The sequence below is a fragment of the Bactrocera neohumeralis genome, chromosome 3, assembly GCF_024586455.1.
Source record: "Bactrocera neohumeralis isolate Rockhampton chromosome 3, APGP_CSIRO_Bneo_wtdbg2-racon-allhic-juicebox.fasta_v2, whole genome shotgun sequence".
NCBI lineage: Eukaryota > Metazoa > Arthropoda > Insecta > Diptera > Tephritidae > Bactrocera > Bactrocera neohumeralis.
In genome coordinates this window covers 51,734,396-51,756,108 of record NC_065920.1, presented here as the reverse complement: position 1 = coordinate 51,756,108, position 21,713 = coordinate 51,734,396, and the positions used below count along the sequence as shown (strand labels likewise).

The 21,713-nt window shown below is 43.0% G+C and overlaps 1 protein-coding gene across 1 annotated transcript in view; it reads right to left on the bottom strand.

Moving 5' to 3' along the window:
• The window catches only part of LOC126753361 (uncharacterized), a 48,605-nt gene that overhangs the window by 2,296 nt on the left and 24,596 nt on the right, over nucleotides 1-21,713 (bottom strand). The window contains exons 3-9 of the mRNA XM_050464746.1: nucleotides 18,206-18,529; nucleotides 17,937-18,120; nucleotides 17,777-17,875; nucleotides 16,211-17,713; nucleotides 12,092-16,140; nucleotides 3,476-11,304; nucleotides 65-1,890 (exon numbers count right to left, since the gene is read on the bottom strand). Of these exons, the coding sequence (XP_050320703.1) occupies nucleotides 65-1,890; nucleotides 3,476-11,304; nucleotides 12,092-16,140; nucleotides 16,211-17,713; nucleotides 17,777-17,875; nucleotides 17,937-18,120; nucleotides 18,206-18,529 (15,814 nt within the window). The remainder of the gene's footprint in view (nucleotides 1-64; nucleotides 1,891-3,475; nucleotides 11,305-12,091; nucleotides 16,141-16,210; nucleotides 17,714-17,776; nucleotides 17,876-17,936; nucleotides 18,121-18,205; nucleotides 18,530-21,713) is intronic.

Sequence of the window (21,713 nt, the reverse complement as noted above, 5' to 3'; positions counted from 1 at the left end):
TGAACCGTTAATACTTGGTGTTATGGTTATAAATTATATGTTTTTATATCTTTGCAATTCCTACCTTTAGGGAAGCTATAGAACTCCACGCCATCTTTGCTCTTCTTGCGTCCACAATGCGGCAAACAACACTTGGTTTCCATCTCAGCAGGACGTTCGACACTATGTATAAGCTTGCTGTTGTGACCTAAACGCAACGTGGGCACAGCCCAGACACGCAAACTATGGCCGCCAATGCAGAATGGTTCGAAATGTTCGCTGCACACATTATAACTGCCGTCCACATAGGTGCGTGGATCGATTTTCAAATTGAAACACCATTTGGTGAATAATTCGAAATCATCGGGGAATTTCGAGAATATTTTCAAGTCCGTACGTGTAGCGGTACTATTGCTGCAATTGGTAACGCTACAAGTGATCGCACTCAGCTTCGGCATCGTAGTGGACGCAGCCGCAGAGCGACCAATGGGCGGTGGAATTTTTGTTGGTGCGACTGGCGCAAGCGAAGCAGGTGTTGGCAGTGCATTTGGTGCAGGCAAATACAATGTGGGCACAGCATTATTGTTTAGGCCATGCGCGCTAAAGCAATCTGTCTCAAAGTGCAGCTCACAAACGCGCAATTCGGCATGATGACGCGCATCGTAAGCGATCTGTGTGCGTTCGGCCCAAATTTTCACGAACCCATGATTGCTGGGGAAGGGGTACAGACGACGTTTACTTTGCGTATCAGCGCAAGCGGGCACATTACAATGCAACGGTTTGTGACTACTCAGCGGCAAGCTGTTTGACGATGGTATGCGCGGTGGTGATGCAGTCAGTGCGCGCTTATGCATTCTGGTCGGCTCATATTGTCCATTACGATAGATATCGGTGCTGTTGTGGCCCAAATTCAACGTCGGTATGGCATCTACGACTAAACGTTTATTATATTGGCCACGCTCGAAATGCGCACTACATATTAGGTGCGTATTGCGCTGTGACTCATTGAAGAGTACGCGTAAATTGTATTCCCAGCGTTTGAGGAAGACCGGTTCTGTGGGGAAACGGAATAAACGCACACCGGACTCACGAGTGCGTCCACAGTGCGGCAGACAGCAGGCGCGCACTTTAGCGGAACCGCCGCGTACCAGTTGCAATGAGAAGAACGACGAGGCTGGTGTACCTTCCTTCACAGCGCTCGGTTTTTCCTCGCGTATGACATTCAAAAGTGAATTTTCACCATCACCCATATCGTAAGCATCATCATCACCATCATAGTAATCGTCGCCGTCATCATTGCTCGCGGTATACGCATAATTGCTGCGTTTCGTTGCGCTGCTCATTTTGTGTGGCGGTCGCTCAATTGGTGCTAACAAATCCATATCTTCTTGCTGATAAGCCATCTGTTTGGGCGCATCTGCGGGCGGCGCACTGGAACTCAACTCATCATTTGTCGTATCCATGGTCTCCTCATTATCCATGTTGTCCGCATAGCCGCCGGCAGTCGAATTTCTATAGACGCGATCATAGTCTGCATCTCTTTGTTGCAGCTTTTTGGGATTATCATTCGTGAAGAGTATGGCTGGCGCATGTTTGCCCAATTTCAAAGTGGGCACAGCCCATCTAAACAACTTGGCTTTGTTTTCGTAATGTATAATGCATTGGTTTTCAAAGTGTTCGCTGCAAATTTGATAGCGCCAAGGTGCGTGGCCGTCATATTTGATGCCTAAATTGTGCACCCACTTCTCGAATTGTTCATGGATTGTGGGGAATTTGAAGGTGCGCACGTTATCTTGGAATAGTTGTTTGCGACAGTGCACCAGGCAGCATCGTCGCGAGCCCGGGATTAAGTTGTAGCCATCGGGTGTAGTAGTTGACGCTGCGGCAGCGGCTGCTGCGGAAGTTGATGGACTGCGGGAAAATAAAAATGGGAATTTCAGTTATAAATATATTAATTAATTGACTTTGTCGTATGAGGATTACACTGATAGTGGATAGCGAAATTTTGCAAAATATAATGAGCGCTACTCGTGATCAAATTTAATCCGGACTGTTCCTATACATTTTTCTAATTTGGTACAACCTTATTTTATGTTCGTGTGAATCTTTTGGAAAAATGACGTCGAGTAGAGGTGATGTTTGACAACGTACCTAAGGCCCTACGTTCTTCAAAGACATAATTACTAGTGACGAGACGTGGGTTTATAAATATGAAGTCAAAACTGTCCAAAAATCTACCGAATGACGGACCAAAATGAGCAGAAATCGATAAAAACGAAATTCGCTGAAGGCACTGAAGACCATCCCAAACGAGGCAAGTGTATGGACGATTGTATTAAGAGTTGGCAGACTTGCATTGCCTCAGGAAATTATTTTTAAGGTCATAATAAAGATTTGTATTAAAATACATAACATTTTTTTCAATAGAAAATATTATAGTAAACCATCGACCAAAAGAGTCGTTCAAGTGGAACTGAATTGGTTTTTAGACGTCTAAACATTTGGAAATCCTGGCACGCTTTGATTTGGTATCCGATCTTTCGGATCATGGATTCGATAAAAAAAACTCCTTTTTTTACCCTGAAAACTCGAGGGAGTTGTAGTTGGGAAGAAGCCGTTCGTGGACAGAGGCAAAGAACTTCTTTATTAATGGGTCAAAGCTTGGGGGAAGGTTCTCTATCAACTTCAGTTTCAGACTAGAATATAATTTTCTAAGACGAGTTTGCTGTCATAAAGTTAGCGGTATATTTACTGCTCAGGAGTGCTTAGGAGAAATAACCATCCACTTCGATAGCAGGCGACACTAGTCTTGAGTTCACAAACCGTACATTTAAGGCTGCTTCAGCTACCCAGTATGGATGCCAGACAACAGTGGAATCGCACTTAACTGTACTGGCAAGGGAAGACAAGAATGGGAACTAGTCGGGGTCCACTCTCCTCGGGTGTTCCATTACTACAAAGCTGGGATTAGTCAGCGATGGGTCACTCAAGATCGACCCAAAGAGATAGTGAGCTCTTTTTGCATCTCCTCAGTTTTGGGGTTCTAACAGCTCTTACAAGCTGAATCTTACCGTATGCCTGTTGCAGAAGCTAAATGAAAGAAGACGAGGTTGAAACATCTCAATACTTCCTTTTTGATTATCAGCGTTTACGAAATCAGCGTTGCGAGTTGACACTTTCAGATATTCCACCGAGTTGGTGGGAATACAAATTAAACGCCTAAGCAAATTTGTAATGGCCACTAGGCACTTTGCCGACTTATATGTAACATCGGATACATGAGTTATATTTGCAAGATTATGTATAATAGTCCAAGTGCGATCTCCGGATCAACCATCGAACCTAACCTAACCTAACTATAGTAAAGCTTAAGGACCTTGTGCAACTAGGTTGACAATATTGACGTGGAATCATAACAGTAGAAAGCCTCTTCCTAACTAACTGCCGCCAGGAAGTTTCGATCAAATATTCACAATTGAAGTCCACTCTTACTCACCGTTCATCCAGCGGCTCTTCGTTTGCATTCCAAAGTACATCATCATCTTCGTCCTCATTATCATCCTCATCATCCGTTTGATTGGCATCGTCTATCTTCAAATTGCGCGTGGGCACTGCGTCGGCGCGCAGTACTTCACCATCGAAATCGGACGCTTTGAAATGCCATTCACAGATTTTATAATCATCTGGACGCGAACTATTAAACTCCATGCCGAGTGCATTGAGCCATTGATCGAGTAGCTCGCGCTCGCTTGGAAAGGCGAAATGCCGCGTGTACTCACGCCTGCTATGTCGACAATTGATGAGGCAGCAAATATCTTGATTGGCATCAGTGGACGACTGCAAGCGTTTGGTGCGCCAATTGTGCTGTGCTGTATGCTGTTTGCCCGCCATTTGGGCCTCGCTTTCATTACTAAAACCATGCGGATATATATTGGGATCGTTATGACCCAAACGCAAAGTGGGCACTGAGCCAAATTTCAATTGACGCTTAACGCCATAATAGCAGTTAGGTGTAAAGTGGAGCGAACAGATGCGTATGCGTGAACTCATGTTGATGAGCGTCTCCTCCGAGAAGCGACAATTGTAAATCCATTTCTCGCGCAACATAATATTCGTCGGCAATTTATGCAAATGTAAGCCCTCGTGTAGCGCGTGATATTGACTCGTACAATGGCGTACGGTACATGAGAGTAGCGGCAATTGAGCGGCGTTGCTGACATTTGCATCGACGGCGTACGAACTGCTCGTTTCCAAGTCATCGGTGTAATCGGCATGGCTTGAGTGCATTATGGCCGAAGTGGATGTGGGAGCAATAGCTGTACTTGTTGTTGTGGTGTTATTTTTCAATTTAGTTTTGAATTTTTTCAAATGATTAATATCGAAACTATTCTCATAGATGCGCGCCGGGCGCGAAGGACCCAAATTCAGCGTTGGCATGGTGCCGGGCGGTAGCTTACGGAATTGCATGCAAATCGGTTCGAAGTGGCGCTGACAGATGCGATAGCGCCAACGGCGCGTATAATCCACCTTAAGTTGTGTATTGTAGAGCCATTTGTGAAACAGATACTCGGACATGGGGAATTTGAAGAGCGTTACACCGGGATCTTTGGCGTGACTATTGCAATCGGGTATGCGACAATGACGCGATGTATCGCGGTCGATCGGCGTATTGTCTACAAAATCTGCATAGTCATCGTTATAGTCAGCGCTTGGATCGATATTATCATTGTTGTGGTGTGTGGGCGCGGCGAAGGAGCTACTCGTGTCCGCTTCGTCATTTAATTCGCTCAATACATTACTAGTTGTTTGTGTTGCTGTTAGGTTTTGTTGTTGTGGTTTCGTTTTATATTTACTTAAGCTATTCACGTCGAATTCATTTTCATATATGTGCGCGGGCCGCTTAGGACCCAAATTCAGTGTGGGCATGGTGCCGGGCGGTAGCTTGCGGAATTGCATGCAAATCGGTTCGAAATGACGATGACAAATGCGATAACGCCAACGGCGTGTATAGTCCACCTCCAATTGTGTGTTATGCAACCATTTGCGGAATTGGTCGAGTGGAAAGGGAAATTTGAACAGCGTGACGCCCGCATTGCGCGCGTAGCTATTACAACCGACAATGCGGCAATGGCGCGCGGTATCGCGTTCCATTTGCGTCACTTCGTCGCCCAGCTCGTTAATGTCATCGGGCTCCTGTTCGACGCCAGTGTCGCCAAAACTATTAAACATATCGAGTAAGCCTTGCTTCATTTGATTTTCAATGCCTTCGGCGGTATAGTTCTCTTCGACATCCTTTTCTTGTTTAATATTTATAATGAAAGGTTGGTGATATGGTTTGGGCTGCGTTGCCGGTTTATTTGTTGTTGTTGTTGTGATTTCTTTGCGCTCCTTCAATTCGGTTTTCACCACTAGCATTGGCTCGAGCAGCGCGCGGTCTGGCTTCTTCTCATCGTGCGCGGCAGACTTGCGCACTGTGCGCGCTTCACTTTCGTCAAACACTTCAGTTTTATATTTAGTTATGTCGGTTTTTTTCAATTTCATTTTGTGCGCCTTAACATCCGCTAACAACACATCATCATCATCATCATCATCGTCATCATCCTCATTTTCTTTTTCTTGTTCTTCTTCAACTTCAGCGTCATCAGCAACGTTGTCTTCGTAACACTTTGGTAACTTGGGCGGTTTGCTCTCCATTGCCTCTGCCGCTACTCTCTTATCCGAGGGATTCTTATAGATATCGGTTTTCTGGTGGCCCAACAGCAGTGTTGGCACCGCATACATGCGCAAGCGTTTATTAATACAGTGTTTTTCAAAGTGTAGCGAGCAGATGCGCGCATTAGTAGCCGCGACCATACTGATTTGTGTATTATATACCCATTTGTAGAGTAATTCTGCATCGTTGGGAAAATTGAAAAACTGTATTTCACTATCAGCGCTAACCGTGCGCTCCGCCGGCGCTTTAGCGTACACACAACTGGCTATACAGCATTTATTGAGTGGCGCGTTCAGTAGCAATGAGGCGCGTTTTGTTTCGGCTAGCGTATCGGGCGCTGGTAGTGCATATATTTCGGGCGCGTCTGCAGCGCGTGGCGGCAATTGTAAAGTGGGTAGCGCCCAGGATTTCAAACGTTGCATTTTTTTGCTCAATTGCGATGAGCAGCTTGCTTCGAAATGTAATTCACATATTTTGTAGCAATACAAGCGATCCGGATCGATTATGACTTGTGTGTTGTGACACCATTTGGCGCGCATCTCGGCATTATCGGGAAATTTGAAGAATTTCAGCGATTTAGTGGTGAGATAATTCGAATTGCAACCTGGCACAGCGCAGCTAATGCGACGCACGCACGATATATCGCATACTTTTGTGTAGGTCTCGTCAAGCTTATGCAATATGCGCTGCGTGTCTGCTGTGCTGTCCGATTTGAGTGTATCCAGCAAAGCGGCATGCTCAATGTAGAGTAATTTGAAATGCATTGGACATAATTTGGGAGATATTTTCGTAACTTTTATCGGAGCAGGAGCAGCAGCTGCAGCAGCATCAACCTCCTGCGGCATGTCGTTGTCGGGCGCGGTTTTTTGTGTTTCATTTTCAATTGCCACACATACTTCTTCCGCCTGCTCTTCAGCGCTCAAACCAACACTTTCGTACCAAGCGCGTCGTATGTCATCCAAACGTGGAAACTCAAAAAGTTGATTTGTCAAACGCAATTCCATTTCTCTACATTCCGGATAACAACACGCTTCGTGTGGCGCTTTCGGCGTCTCAGTTTTGGGCGCGACACGTTTGCGCTTAAATGCTTGACTCATTGTCTCTTCACTGACGGTGTACAAGTCAATGGCGTTGCTGTGTCCCAACTTTAGTGTCGGCATTGCGCCCACCTTGATACGTCCGTGCTCATAGCAGTAGCTCTCAAAGTGTGCGCTGCAGACTTTGTACGTATGCCAGACGGTGGTGCTGACCGGCAGCTGTAGGTTGTGCGCCCACTTCTCAAAATGGCTACGCAACTTCGGAAAAGCGCTCAGCGTTATGCCTTCGGTTTGTTTGGTGTTAATACAACCGGGTACGCAGCAGCTGATTAGCTTCTCAGGTCGCTCAAAGGTTTCTGGATTGTTTAAAATATCGCTATCATTGTGTCCCAGCAGTAATGTGGGTATGGCGCGCAAAAGCAAACCGCGATGACCGCCACCAACGCAACGCGGCTCAAAATGCATATTACAGATTAGCGCGTTGCGACAATCGGCCGCGTTCATGCGTAAATTATGGCACCACTTTTCTAACGTCTCGGCGCGTTCGTAGGGAAATTTGAAGAGCCGCACGCCATCGTGTAGATTTGTGCGCCCACACTGTGGTACGCTGCAACTTTTTAGTACTTTCATTTCAATTTTTATGGCGCTTACGCTTTCGAATTCACTCTGGTGTATCTGCGCATCATCATGTCCCAACTTTAGGGTAGGCACTGAGCCTTTGCGTAAACGTGTGCCTTCGCGTTTGAAACAATCAGCAGTGAAATGTGCGCCGCACAGCTGGAAACGATAGCGTTTGGCTTGATACGGATAATGGCGACAATTCTCAGCCCATTTCTGCAACATGTGGCGTTTCGTGGGATAGTTGAAAAGTGTTACGCCATCTTTTTTCGATTTCAAGCAAGATATTATAGAGCAATGGTTAGCGCGCACATAACGCAGCTCGCCCCATTCATGCTCTTCGGGATGAAAACGCGACAGCTGTTTGGGATTTGCATGTACGACAGGCATGGGCGCGCCGTTTTCGTCAGCGCCCAATTCCATGGTTGGCAACGCCCATGGACGCGGTTTGCGATTGCCCATAACATGCGGTTCGAAATGGCGCGCGCAAATTTTCGCCTGTTTGGCGGTCTCTTCGTCTATACGCGTATTGTCACACCATTTCTTGCGCAACCAGTCTGGTTTGGGAAAGCGATACAGCGCGCTGCTATCGGTGCCACGTGCGCAGTGTGCGATTGAGCATTTCTGTGAAGTGCTTGTAGGCGCTGTTGGTTGCGTTGATTTGGCGCGCGTCATTTTCGAGGGTGTTTGTGAGCGTCGTGCTGTTGTGTTATTTTCATAAGTTGCCACTTCAGCTGGTGTTGGATTCTTGAGCGTATCGTTTGTGTGTCCCAAATGTAGTGTTGGTATGGCCCAACGTTTCAAACGGCGCTTGCTAATGCAGCGTGGCTCAAAATGCGATTCACAGATGAGACGTCGTTTTACATCCTGTACGCCAATCGCTAAATTGTGCCACCATTTGTCCAACACATCTTTGTCGCGCGGAAAGGTGAAAAGATGTACATTGTCGCGGCTGCGTCGCTTGCTGCAATGCGGTAGGCAACAGCGTTCGTTCGTAACCATTAACTTCACCTTCGGCACACGGAAAATATCGGCTTCGTCATGTCCCAAATCGATGGTCGGTAGCGCCCACGACTGCATTTGCGGACGCAAGCATTGCGCTTCGAAGTGCAACGTGCAGATGCGCGCGTAGCGACACTTCACTGCGGGCATGCGTATGTTGTGCGCCCATTTTTGTAGCATTGTCTCCTTTTTGGGGAATGCATATAGGCGTATGCCAGCATCAAGATCGCGCAGCTGATGGCATGTCTTAATGCAGCAGCGATAGTAGACTGCAGCGCTATCGGGATTTTGGTAAATATATGTGGAACGTCTGCCGCTCTTAGCATGTTTGACCGGTTTTGGTAAATGCAATGTAGGCACAGCCCAGCTGCGCAACGTCTTACCGATGCAGAATTGCTCGAAGTGGCGACTGCAAATGCGCCAACGCCGACTGGTATGGCTGATTTCGTTAGTTCGTGCGCTTAGTCCCAAATTATGGCACCATTTTTCGCGTAATGCGTCATCTTGTGGAAAATGCCAAAAGCGCACTGCCGCTTTACACACTTCCTTGTCATCATCATTCACTGCCGGCGCCTCCTGTTTAACTTGATTCGTTGCGCAATCTTCAACACAACATTGGGCGCCACTCACGCTGTCAAATATGGGATTTTCAAACAGCTTATGTTCTGTATCTTGATTTTGCGGTCGCGGTAAATGCAATGTCGGTATAGCCCACATAAAGAGACGTTTTTTGGCGAAGCAACGCTCTTCGAAATGCAAGGCGCATACTTTATACAAATAACGATGCGATGGACTAAACGACACTTGTGTATTGTGTTGCCACTTAGCGCGCAGCTCTTCCGCGCTGGGAAATGCGGTCAAACGCACGTTGTCCGTGAATTTCGTCGAACAATTCGGCACACAACATTTCAGCATTTGTATGCGCGTCGAACTGGTTATGCGCGCATAATTCGCCTCGAGTTCGTCCAACGCCGCAGATGAACCTTTGCGCGCACCGTCGCTGTAAGTGGCCATTTGATAACCCTCCATGTAGTGCAAAGCGCATAAACGTACATTTTCAAAGAATTCGGTGGCGTCTTTCGACGCGCCGGTGAAGTTTAATTTGAAATAGTTACACCAGCGCTCTTGCAGTTTGAGCGTCGCTGGCAGCGCAAACAGTTGCATTTGTAGAAACTGCGCTACCTTACAATCATGCACAGCGCATTCGTTGACACCTTTTTGCGGATACCATTTGCGTCTACCAAGACCGCGGCGCTTTTGTGGCAGTAGCGTGTTTTGCGTATATATTTTAGAGGTGTCGTTATGACCCAACTTCAGTGTAGGCACAGAACCATATTTCAGATTGGCACGATCTCTACGCTGATAGCTGAGGCATTGGGGTTCGAAGTGGTCGCTACAAACTTTGTAGACTTGCACCAAACGCATGGTTGGCATTAAGCGCAAATTCGTAGCCCATTGGAGATAGAGTGAGCGTAGTTTTGGGAAGCGGAAGAGCGTTACGCCATCCACTTGATGCGATTTGCCGCAATTTGGCACGCAGCAACGATTATAAACGTTCAATTGCGCGGCGCTGGTTTGCGTTGTATCCGCGCAGGCCGCGCGCTCTGACGCGTCCGCTGTCGATTGTGTTGTATTTTTATATAAGCCATAAAGTGGATTACGCTTGAACTGTTTTGTGGTGTTATATAAATTGCGTGTTGGTATTGCGCCGAAACGCAAGCGTCTACGACGCCGATCTACTAAACTGTAGGGAAAGTGTCGTTGACAAATGCGCCGGCGCGATGTATGCGTCATTTTAATTTTTAACTGTGCACACCAACGGCGACAGTAGCGACTGCCGCTTAATGGAAAACGATATAGCGTGACAGCAGCACCGGCGGTGCGTCCGCAACGGCGTACTGCACAGTAAGCGCGCTGTCGACGAGGGCGTGCAATATTATTCATCAACGTCCGACGTACTGCTGGCGCTTTGGCGCGCGCGCTTCGCATATCAGGTGGTGGATCTGGTGGTGCTTTCTTCTTCCTACGATGTCTGAGGCAACAAAGCCGAAAAACCGAACGACTTATTTTGTCAGCGCCACAATGACGTGTACTCGCTGGTGCGTTGGACGTGACCGCAGCTGAAGCTGATGCCGACGATGTGGTTGCCGATGCGGAATTCGAAGTGGTTGCAGTGAAACGTGTCGTTTCATCGGCATTACTGTAATTTGTATTGGAGTCATCTTCATAATTTGTCGGCGACGATGTTATTGGTCGCTTACGCATATTTTTTCCTGCTTTACGGAGATTGCGTAGTTTTGTTGAGGTGGCCGGCGCTTCATTTTGTTGCGTATCATCGCTTTGGTTAACACATTCCACAAAGTCGAGTGGATCGCAGGCATTGTAACTGCTTTTATCATCTTCATCCTCATCGGCATCGATCAGCATTTCTACATCATCATCATCGGCTTCGGCGTCTTTGCTGTCAGCGTTGTTGTCATCGGCGTTAACTTCGCTTTCACTGTCGCTGTCATCCTCCTCTGCAGGACTGTTGTATATATTTTCGACAACACTTTCGTCGCTGTCCTCACTATCGTCCTCATCATCATCTTCTTCGTTACCGTAGATGTCTTCTTCATCCTCATCTTCTACTTCAGCGCCCTCCTCATCTTCATCTGCCGAATCGACTATGAAATTGTCGTCATCACGCGCCTCGGTATTACTATACAACTCATCGTCGTCACCGGTTGCGGCACTAATGCTCGGCGTAAAGTCCTCAACCGTTTCCTCTTCCTCTTCATCGCTATTACCAACGCCGGCGGAAGCATAGAAATCATTTTCGTCATCTTCTTCATCGATGCGATAGTCATCATCGTCATCATTGTCTTCGTCATCCATTTCATCATCGTATCCGCCGATGTTTCCCAATTCGGTGTCACTAGCATCCGAATTCAAAACTTTCTTTTCCTCTAACGGCTATTTAAAGAAAAAGAAAAAAATTCATTAAAATTTATGCGCTATTGGAAAAAGTGGAACATGAATTCCATATCTAAAATAAGCTCCTAACTATATTGTCTTTGCCCTTACTAGTGGATAGAGTGAAATCTAAAATTAAGTTCCACAAAGTAGCTTGTTCCAATACTTTATGATCTTGAAAGGAAATAATATCACTTAAAAGTATCTACTAGTGGATAAAGTGGAACCTAACATTAAGTTCCACAACTAAATTATTGTAAAAACGTTATGTCTCTGAATGATTAAAGAACGGATAAAATTATGATCCATAGAATGGACTTACTAGTGAAATATGTGGAACACAAACTTAATGTCCACAACTAAACTTTGCTAAAAATGTTCCCCAAATACTCTGTGTATTTAAAAAGGAAAATATACTCAGAAAATTATATTTACTAGTGGATGAAGAGGAACCTAAAATTAAGTTCCAAAAGAAAAGAAGGAAAATTATACTTGCTAAAATTAGTTAACTCATCATCATAAAGTGGAACCTAAAACTAAGTTCCACAAATTACCCATGCTCAATATCGAATGTTCTAGAAAAAATAATACGCGCTGAAAATAGTATACTAGTGGATAAAGTGGAACATAAAATTAAATTCCACAACTAAACTATATTAAAAGCGTTATGTCGCTGAAGTATATGTTCCATAAAATGTACTTACTAGCGCAAGAAGTGGAACACAAACTTAAGTTCCACAACTAAGCTACACTAAATATTTTCCACAAAAAACTATTCACTACTTACATTTCTTGCCTTCATCGCTGTCGCGATCAGCAAAGCGTTGTCATACTCCAACGGTTCGTTGTGTCCCAAATTTAGCGTAGGCACCGCATTGGCGCGCAACTTCTTATTGCCCATCGCCTCGGGCGGGAAGTGTGACATGCAGATGCGTGCGTGATTGGCGCGTGGCTCCATGCGTAAATTTGCGCACCACTTGCGCATAAGAGCTTCATCTTTGGGGAAGCCAAATGTACGTAAGTCATTTTCGAGTGTGCGCCGTTGACGGCAATGTGCCAAACAGCATTTGGGTAGAAAGACGCCGGGTAGATTTTTGGGATTCTCATAGATGGGACCGCTGTGACCGAGCGCATTGGTCGGCTTGGCCCAGGGACGTAACTCTTTGCCGTCAATGCAACGTTTGTGAAAGTGTACGCTGCAAATACGTAAGGCGGGATCTGAAGCCTTTTCGAGCGAAATTTTTAAATTGTGACACCATTTGCGCAAGATTTGATGGCTTGTGGGAAATTGGAAGAGGCGCACGCCGTGTTGCAGGCGGGTACGTCTGCAGCTCGGTACACAACACTTAAAAATGCCAAGTGATTTTTTCATCTTTACGTTGGGCACTGCCGCCAATTCGCCGCTATCATTGTCATCCTCTTCATCATCAACATCACGCATATCTTCATCGCCTTCGATATTACTTGCAGTATCAATTGCATCGACTTCATCAGCGGTTGCTGCGGCAGGCGCTGCGGCTTGTACCGGCGGTTCGTTCTGTAGCAGCTCCTCGGCATTGCGCTCCAACAGCAATGTTGGTACGGCCCAGCGCAGCAAGCGCGTCTTGACAATGCAACGCGGCTCGAAATGTTGCTCACAGATGCGCAAGCGTGCGCACTGATTGCGTGTCAATTGCAAGTTGTGCAACCACTTTTCGAGCACCTCATCGATGATGGGAAAACTGAAAAGACGCATTGTTTCGAAATCACCGCGTTCGCGTGCGCACGTGGCTACACAACAACGCGCTTCATGCGGACGCGCCGCGCTACCCAATTCTGGTACAGCATGTATTTTGTGTTCCGGTTTTTGTTGGAGCTGCAAAGTGGGTATGGCCCATGAGCGTAAGCGTTGTGTCGGGCCAATACATTGTGCTTCGAAATGACGCGCGCATACTTTGTGCGTAAAACGACTGAGATCCGCTGCACTAACATCTACATTGTGACACCATTTTTCTAATAAGTCAATGCCGCTGCCGACCGCAGTAGGGAATAAGTAGAGGCGTTGTGCTGTGCGGCTGCCACTAACCTGATTACTACCACAACCGGCAACGCAACACTGCGCGCTACAAACGATTGGTGAAGCGCAACACTTTTCATAAGTGTCGTTCAGCGATTTCATGGCCTCACTAAGTTCGTTGTCACCCTCCGCTAGCGCGTTAGCCGCGTCTAATGTGGCTTTATAGAGCTTTATGAAATGCAGACCGCACAGTTTTGGCGTCTCGCTGAGCGCCTCCGCATCGACTTTCATTTGTGCGCACCAAAGCGCATGTAGCGGCAAGGCGGCTGGCATGTCGTAAGGTTCGCTTAACAGCATTTTCGTTGCAGTACAATTGGGATAGGAGCATTTTATGTCGTCTTTTCCAACACAACCAGCCTGCTCAAATTCAGCTGCGTCCTTATCGCTAGCAATACGTGGACGCATTTTGCCGAAGAGCGATACTTGTATCTGCGTGGGATCAACGGGATACAAATCGTCTGTGTCATCATGTCCCAGATTTAGTGTAGGTATAGCACCATAATTGAGACGCAGTTTGCCCAGACAAACCGGTTCGAAGTGATCACTACAAATTTTATATTTTTCACGATCCTTAAAGTCTAAAAAGTCCAATTTGAGGTTATGTTTCCAACAGCGGAATAGACGCAAATTCTTCGGAAAACTGTTCATTTGTGCATCATCAAATTTACGTGACTTGCCGCATGTGGGGACACAACACTTGGTCACCACATCGCTGTAACGTGCCTCTGGCGGCGGCACGGACACCAACTTAATGTCGGCATCGTTATGACCCAGTGCTAGTGTTGGCACAGCCCACTTGTACAGCATCTTTGAACCGACGCATTCGGGTTCGAAGTGCCGATTACAGATACGTACGCCACGGCAGTCCACCGGGTTCATTTTCAAATTGTTACACCACTTCCATAGTAAATCGACATCATCGCTGGGGAATTTGAAGAGCCGTACGCCATCTAACTCCTTACTGGCGACGCAACCGCTTACTACACACTGCGTTTCAGCGAAGCTCTGCGCTTCATTCGCATACACATCCTCAACTTCCGGATCCAAATTCAATGTGGGTATGGCGCCGGGCATTAGACGTTTAGCGCCGAATGCGTGCGGTTCAAAGTGACGCGAACATACGCGATATTCACCGCGTGCGTGTTGCCGCGTATTGTGACACCACTTGCGCAATACGCTGCGACTATGCGGAAATCGGAAGAGCTGTACGCCATCGGCACGTGTACGACTGCACGATGAAATGCAGCAGACTTGTTGCAACTTGACGGCTTTTAGACGCGCCGGATTCATATAGATTTTATAACCTGGTGGTGTATTCAGATCCAAAGTGGGCACTGACATCGGTATGGGACAACGTTTCGACAAGACACGCGGCTCGAAATGTGTAGAACACAAACGACGATGACCATTACCGACCTGCGGTAGCTGCAAATTGTGGCACCACTTAGCCAACATAGGTCGATTGAGCACTGGGAAACGGAAAAGTTGCACGTGATCCGTATCACGTCGTTTCCGGCAGTGTGGCAGGCAGCAACGTGGTGTCCACGGCTTCAATGGCTCATTGGCATCGCGCATGCGCCGACGTTCGCGTTTCGTCTCTGACTTTATGATCACCTGCGGTACTAGCGGTTCGGGATTCTCATATAATTGCTCGACATTCGTAGCCAAATTGAGTGTGGGTAATGACCAATAGTGTAGGCGACGCTTTTTGCTAAAGCAAATCTCTTCAAAGTGTAAATTACAAATGCGTAATGTGGTAAGATCTTCCGTTTCCGTTTGCAAGTTATGCGCCCACTTCGCCAACAGCTCGGGATCTTCGGGTGTGCGATAGAGTTTAACATCGTCGATCTTCGGATCACGTCGGCATGTGGACACACAACATTCACCCTCTTCTATACCCTTATTTGGCATTAGCGGCTTCGGCCACTGTTCGGCAATCTCTTCATCCGTTGGCAAACGATGTTTCGGCTCTTCGGCATGACCAAGTTTTACTGTCGGCACGGCCCACTTCTCCAAACGTTTATTACGTATGCAACGCTCTTCGAAATGTACCTCACATATGGCGTCGTTGAAGAGTTTAGTGCCATCGGGCACTGGTTTCAACAGATTCTCACACCATTTAGTGAGCATTTCGAAATTCGATGGGAAACGATGCAGATTAGCATGATCACGATCACGATTGCGTTTGCAATCTTGCACACAACATGTTTCGCGTATATTCAGTTTCTTAATAACATCTGGATTGCGATAGATATTCGGATCGTCGTGGCCTAAATTCAAGGTGGGCACTGCAAATGGACGCATACAGCCGCCAATGCAGTATGGCTCGAAGTGCGCGCTACAAATACGCACACCCTTATGCAGCGTTTCGATGCCGATCTTCAGATTGTGACACCACTTGCGCATCTGCTCCGGACGACGCGGTATGGTGTGTAATGTGACGTTGTCTATATTGCGATTACGCTTACAACTTGGCACAAAGCATACTTCTAATGAATCCAAAATATTTTGTGTCGCGCTGCCGCTCATGGAGCTCACATCACCGGCCGTTATATTCGATATGCTAAATTTGAGCTTCGATACTGGATTGGGATACAAGCGTTCGCTGTGACTGCTGCTCGACGCAATGCTATGGCGGTGACTGCTGTAGACCGGTGGCGGTGCGGAGACATTATGGAAATTAAACATTTTCGACGGTGGTACCACAGGTGGTGTTGGCAGCTCATTCTCATAGATATTGAAGCGGTCGTTGTGGCCCAAATTCAAGGTCGGCACGGCGCCTGCGTGTCAGTAAAATTAAACATGTGAATATAAAATAAAAATATACATTTTTGTTAAACTTCAGTTTACCTGGCGACAGTTTGCGCAAGCCCAGCGCCTCTTTGATAAAGTGCGCGCTACAAATTTTGTGATTCTTGCCACGATATATTGCCGGATCCAGGCGCAAGTTATAGCACCAGCGTCGCAGCAGCACTTCATCGCGTGGAAAACGATATAACGATAAATTGAAATCGGATGAGCGCGTGCGCTTGCAATGTGGCAGACAACATTTCTTCTCCTCCAAATAGAATACGCCCGGATTATCGTGTATTCTGCCATATGGTGTGCCCAAATGTAGTGTGGGCACAGCCCATGGCTTCAGCCGAAACTTGCCAAAGCAGCGATCTTCAAAGTGACGACTGCAAAAATGACGCGGCTCCCGACTATTCACGGGTAAGCGCGCATTCTGACACCACTTTATGCGCGTCTTCATGTCATTGGGAAAATTGTAGAATTTGCAATTACTCTCACCACGCTGACTCGGACAGCCGGGCATGCTGCACTGAGCGCGCTCACCGATTGTAAATGTATTGGTGATCTCACGATTCTGATATAAATTCGCGACATCGTCATGACCCAAATTGAATGTGGGCACTGCCCAATAGCACAACGAATAGCGATTAATGCAACGTTTGGGAAAATGTAAACTACAAATGCGATATTGGTTGTACGTGGAATCGGGTTCCGGAAACATTTTGAGGTTATGCAACCATTGATGCAAATACTTTTCATCTTTCGGGAATGTAAAGAATTGCAGCGTGGGACTGGACTGCTTTGTGACGCCGCAATGGGGCACACAGCAAACGGCGCCATCCTCGCCGGTATCCACTACGCGTGTGCGCGACACTGCTGGTGTGGTGGGGAAATGAAAATTGCCAACAGGAAATGCTGACGGCTTATGATTGCTGCCGTTATTGTCATTGCTGTTGCTGTGCTGCAAACTCGAAGTGTTGCTGTTGGAAAAATCATTACTGTTGCCATTGCTGCCACTGCTGTTATTGTGCGTGCCAAATGTGTGCGAAGTGTCAGCGCTTGCGCCACCAGCGCCAAAGGACTCATTTGTGAAGTCGCCAAAGCGACCACGCTGGCGTGATGGTGAGGCCAACGTCGACTGTTGTGCGGCGCCTAACGGCGGTGGCGGTAAAGGTGGTGGTGGCAGTGGTGTCTGCAGCGGATAATCTGGCGTGCTATAAAGATCGGGTTCCACTTTTATTTCGGTTTTAATTTGTGGCATTTGAAATTCTGTTGTCGCGCTGCCGGTGGCACCAGTAATGCTGTTGCGGCGCATAAAATCTGGCTGAGCGGGCGTTGGCTGTGGTTGTTGTGGCGCTGCATGTAACGGTTGTGTTGGAAATGGTGGTGGATGCTGTTGTTGCAGATGTAATTGCTGTTGTTGACGTTGCATGTGTTGTTGTTGTTGCGCGAGATGTGGATGCATTTGCTGCGGTGGTAGCGGCGGATGTGGCGGGGCTGGGTGTTGATGGTGAAATGCGCGATTTTGTAGATATGAAGAGAAGCTATTGCTGTTGGGCACTGCAAAAACAAATTCAATTCATTATTATGTATATATATTTGTCAAAGTAAATAATGTATTACTTTCTATAATGCCCATGGAGCAGTCTTGTAGATTATAATTAGCCGAATGGGTTGGCGGCACCGGCCCAAATGGTGCGCCACCAGCAGGCATGACAGGTGCTGAAAAAAAAAAAAAATTTAGTTCTCAAAATATTATTGAAGTATGGAAAATTCTACACACCTGCAGCACCGGCGCGACGATAAAATTTCCCACAAAAATACGGCGCTTGTATGCGGTGCTGATGCAATTGTATGCCTGTGTGAAACCACAAACGGCATACCGGGCAATCATAGCGCGGCTGATTGCGATGTTGTGGCATATGCGCGAATAGCAAATCGCGACTAGCAAAGCCCGCCGAACAGACCTAAAGTGGGAGAAAGAGAAGGCATGCGTTGAGACATTTTAGCTTGTTGCTTTTTACATTTGGCTTGTCACAAACTGGCGCTTACATTACAGATATAATTGACATATTCGTGCTGCATGTACTCGTGCACCTCGCACAGTTCGATAGTGTCAAAATATTTGCCACAGTATTTGTGACAGAAATACATATTTTCGCGATGTAGTTGTTCGTGCGTTTGCAGCTCCTCGCTGGATGTGAACGACATGGGGCATATAGAACACTTGAAGTCATATTCGACAATTTCGCAGAGACTTTGAGAAACATGTTTGCTGTAGCTTTGCTTTTTGAAGAAGACCTGTTTGCAGCGCTGGCAAATTGGCAATGTGTCGGAACGTTCCGTTTGAACTTTGCGGCGTGGAAAGTTGAGCGGCTGTTCGTTGGATTAGATGAGGTGGTACGGTTATTAATAAATATTTACATTGAACGTAATTAAAATGATTGAAATTAGTTTAAAGTTAAGTTTTAAATTAAAAATATGAAAATGCATGATTTTTTTTAAATAACAATCTTATATCTATAAAAAAAGAACGCTATATTCGACAATTAATAGACTTACTAAAACTTACTTACAAAGAAAATATCAGTTGCGTGCAACTAAATAACAACGACACAAGAGTATTTTTGGATTTGTAGATTTTTTTTATCTGCATCTTAAATTTTGAAACTTTTTCTTGGCTACAAGAAAAGTATGGCAATATTTAAAACAAAACATACTTGTGTAACTCAAAAAAAAATTCCGTAAATACTAGAGTTTTTAATAATGGAAAATCAAAATGGTTCATGCAACTAATAAACAACGCTTTATGTGCTTTTAAATGCGGCAATTCTTAAAACAAAGTACAATATTTTTCAGCAAATTCATTATTGTCAATTACAGCTTGACATCAGCGTGGCACTAATTTTTGTTAAACGTCCTTTGGTATCACTTCTCTCTTCTTTTATGTTCTTTCCTACAATTTGTTGAAATTTTTTACTTTGGAAGGTCCTATACTTTTTCAGGAGAGGACAACATTTTTTTGATATGGTTTCTCTTTTTGCATTCATTTGTTGTCAAGTGACTGAGAGATCATCGAAATCACCTCTTAATAGTGTTTACGGCTAGTGCGTTCTCATTTTTCCCAAAAGTCGATGCTTTAATTCCTCTTGGCAGTTATAAGTGGATCCTTTCAATCGTCCATAATATTTACAATCAATTCGTTTTCTCGTGAAATCGTTTTACGCTTTATTTTTCTGAGTGGAACTTGTTTTGTATTATTATTTTTATTATAATAATTGCATGCATTAAACGCCATCGCTTTCGAAATGTTTAGCGAATTTGCGTTTTCACCGTATGATAGACTATTATCTCTAAACTAAACGTTCACGGCCCTAGCATCTTCAGCATTAGAGTATTTTTATTTATCCACACTTTTTTTCACAAAAATTATTAAATTTAGCAACTTTCAATGATTATGCAAGCCATAGATATAATATCTTAATTTGTAAACAAAACTGAAAAATATATACGCGTTTAGATGCACGACCGCTTTTATCTCAATTTAATTAAAATTCCATTTCTCTGGATGAGAGTATTTTTGATAAGAATATTTAAATGCTGACTGAGAGAAAAACTTTCATGTGAAAGAAACTAATAAAAACATATTTTTTATTCCCTCAGCATTTTACCAATAGGTCAAAATATTTACAGGGGCATGTCGTTGTTAATTAGTAGTTAGTGTATGCATGTACATATATAAATGAATTAAATATAAATTAGTAAAGAAAATGTGAACAATATTGACAAATAAATTGTGAAAAAATAAACAATAAAAATTATAAATTAAAAAAAAATAATAATAAATAAATAAAAATAATTTAAAATCAAAATTAAATTAAAAAAAATAATATGAAATACTTAAAAAAAGTAAAATATACAGAAGATTTTTAAAGCGCAATAAGGAGATAATATAGAAAAATAATTTAAAAAGAAAACAAGTACTTTTGAATAAAAATAAGTAAGACATTAACATAAATAAAAAAAGAATTAAAATACTAGAATTGATACAAATAATAATAAAAGGAATGGCAAAATGAAAAGTAGTTTGGGTTTAAGTTTAAACGGTCAATCCTGTGACAAAAGCTAATAAGCTTCTCACTTGGAAAAAGTTAAGAATTTAAGAAGATAAGAAAGAGATAAATTTAATAACTAAAAATATTAGAATGAGATATTAAAAAAAGAAACAAAAAGTATATTTATTACCAAAAAACATACAACAAAAACCAAGGAAAAAAATTTAATAAAACATATTAATAAAATATAAAGAATAACCTAACCCAACCTAAGTAATAAAGATCTGTATAAAATAATTTTAATTTAATTTAATAATAATTAAAAAATAAATAAAGAATAAAAAAACTATAATAAAAATAAAACCTACAAGTGGCAATTAAAAAAAAAATAATATTTGATAACAGAAGTTCAAATAATTTCATTAAAAATATTAAGGAGTTATTAAATAACGTAATACATATGTATGTATGTATATAATAAAAAAGTTAAAGTCATAAAAATTAAAGTAAAAATATAAAAATAAAATAAAAAGTTAAATTAATAAAGAAATGTTTGTATGCACTTAAAAAAATAGTAACGAAAAATTTATATAAAAAAGAAAATTAAGAAAAAATACATATTAAATATAAGACTTAGTTTAAAAAAAATAGTAATAATAAAAACTTAGCCACATTGAAATTGAAAACAAAGTAAAAATTTAAACTAAAACAAAATTAAATTAAAAAAAAATATGAAAATAAACAATTTTTTTTAATATACATTTTAAGAACACTGTAATTTTTAATAATTAAAATAATAATAAAAATAAAAAAACTTTTAAAATAATTGATAATATAATAAATTTTTGTTTAATTCCAAAAAATTGCCTCTTTCAGGATGACACACCTGCGGGCTCCTTTAGTAGAAAACAATAAAAAAAAACATCAATAATGTAAAACAAAATTATTAAACTATTGAAGTCATAAAAAATAACAGAAATAAAAAATTAAAAAAATAAATAAAAACAAAAAAACTATATATGTATGAATATTAAAAAAGTAAATCAAAACTGTTAAGCATATTTTACCAAAATAAAATAAGTAAAAGGTAAGAACAGAGAAAGAAGAAAAACTAAAACGTAAACAACAATGCTAAAAAATAAATAAAATTAAAAATATAAAATATATTATACTATTCATACATATATAATATAATATTAAACTAAGTTTAACTTTTTTAATCATAAAAAATTAATGTAAAATAAATTTAATTTTAATAAAATTTAAAAAAAATTAAAAAAATTAATGTTTTATAAGTTTTTAATATGTACATACATATACATATGTATATGTATATATGTATATTTTTTTTAATTACACTTAAAATTATTATTATATTTCATCATTAAAAATTCTTATTATTTCTTTAAGTGTAATTAAAAAAAATATACATACATACATATACATATGTAATAAGAATTTTTAATGATAAAATATAATAATAATTATTAAACTATTGTACACAA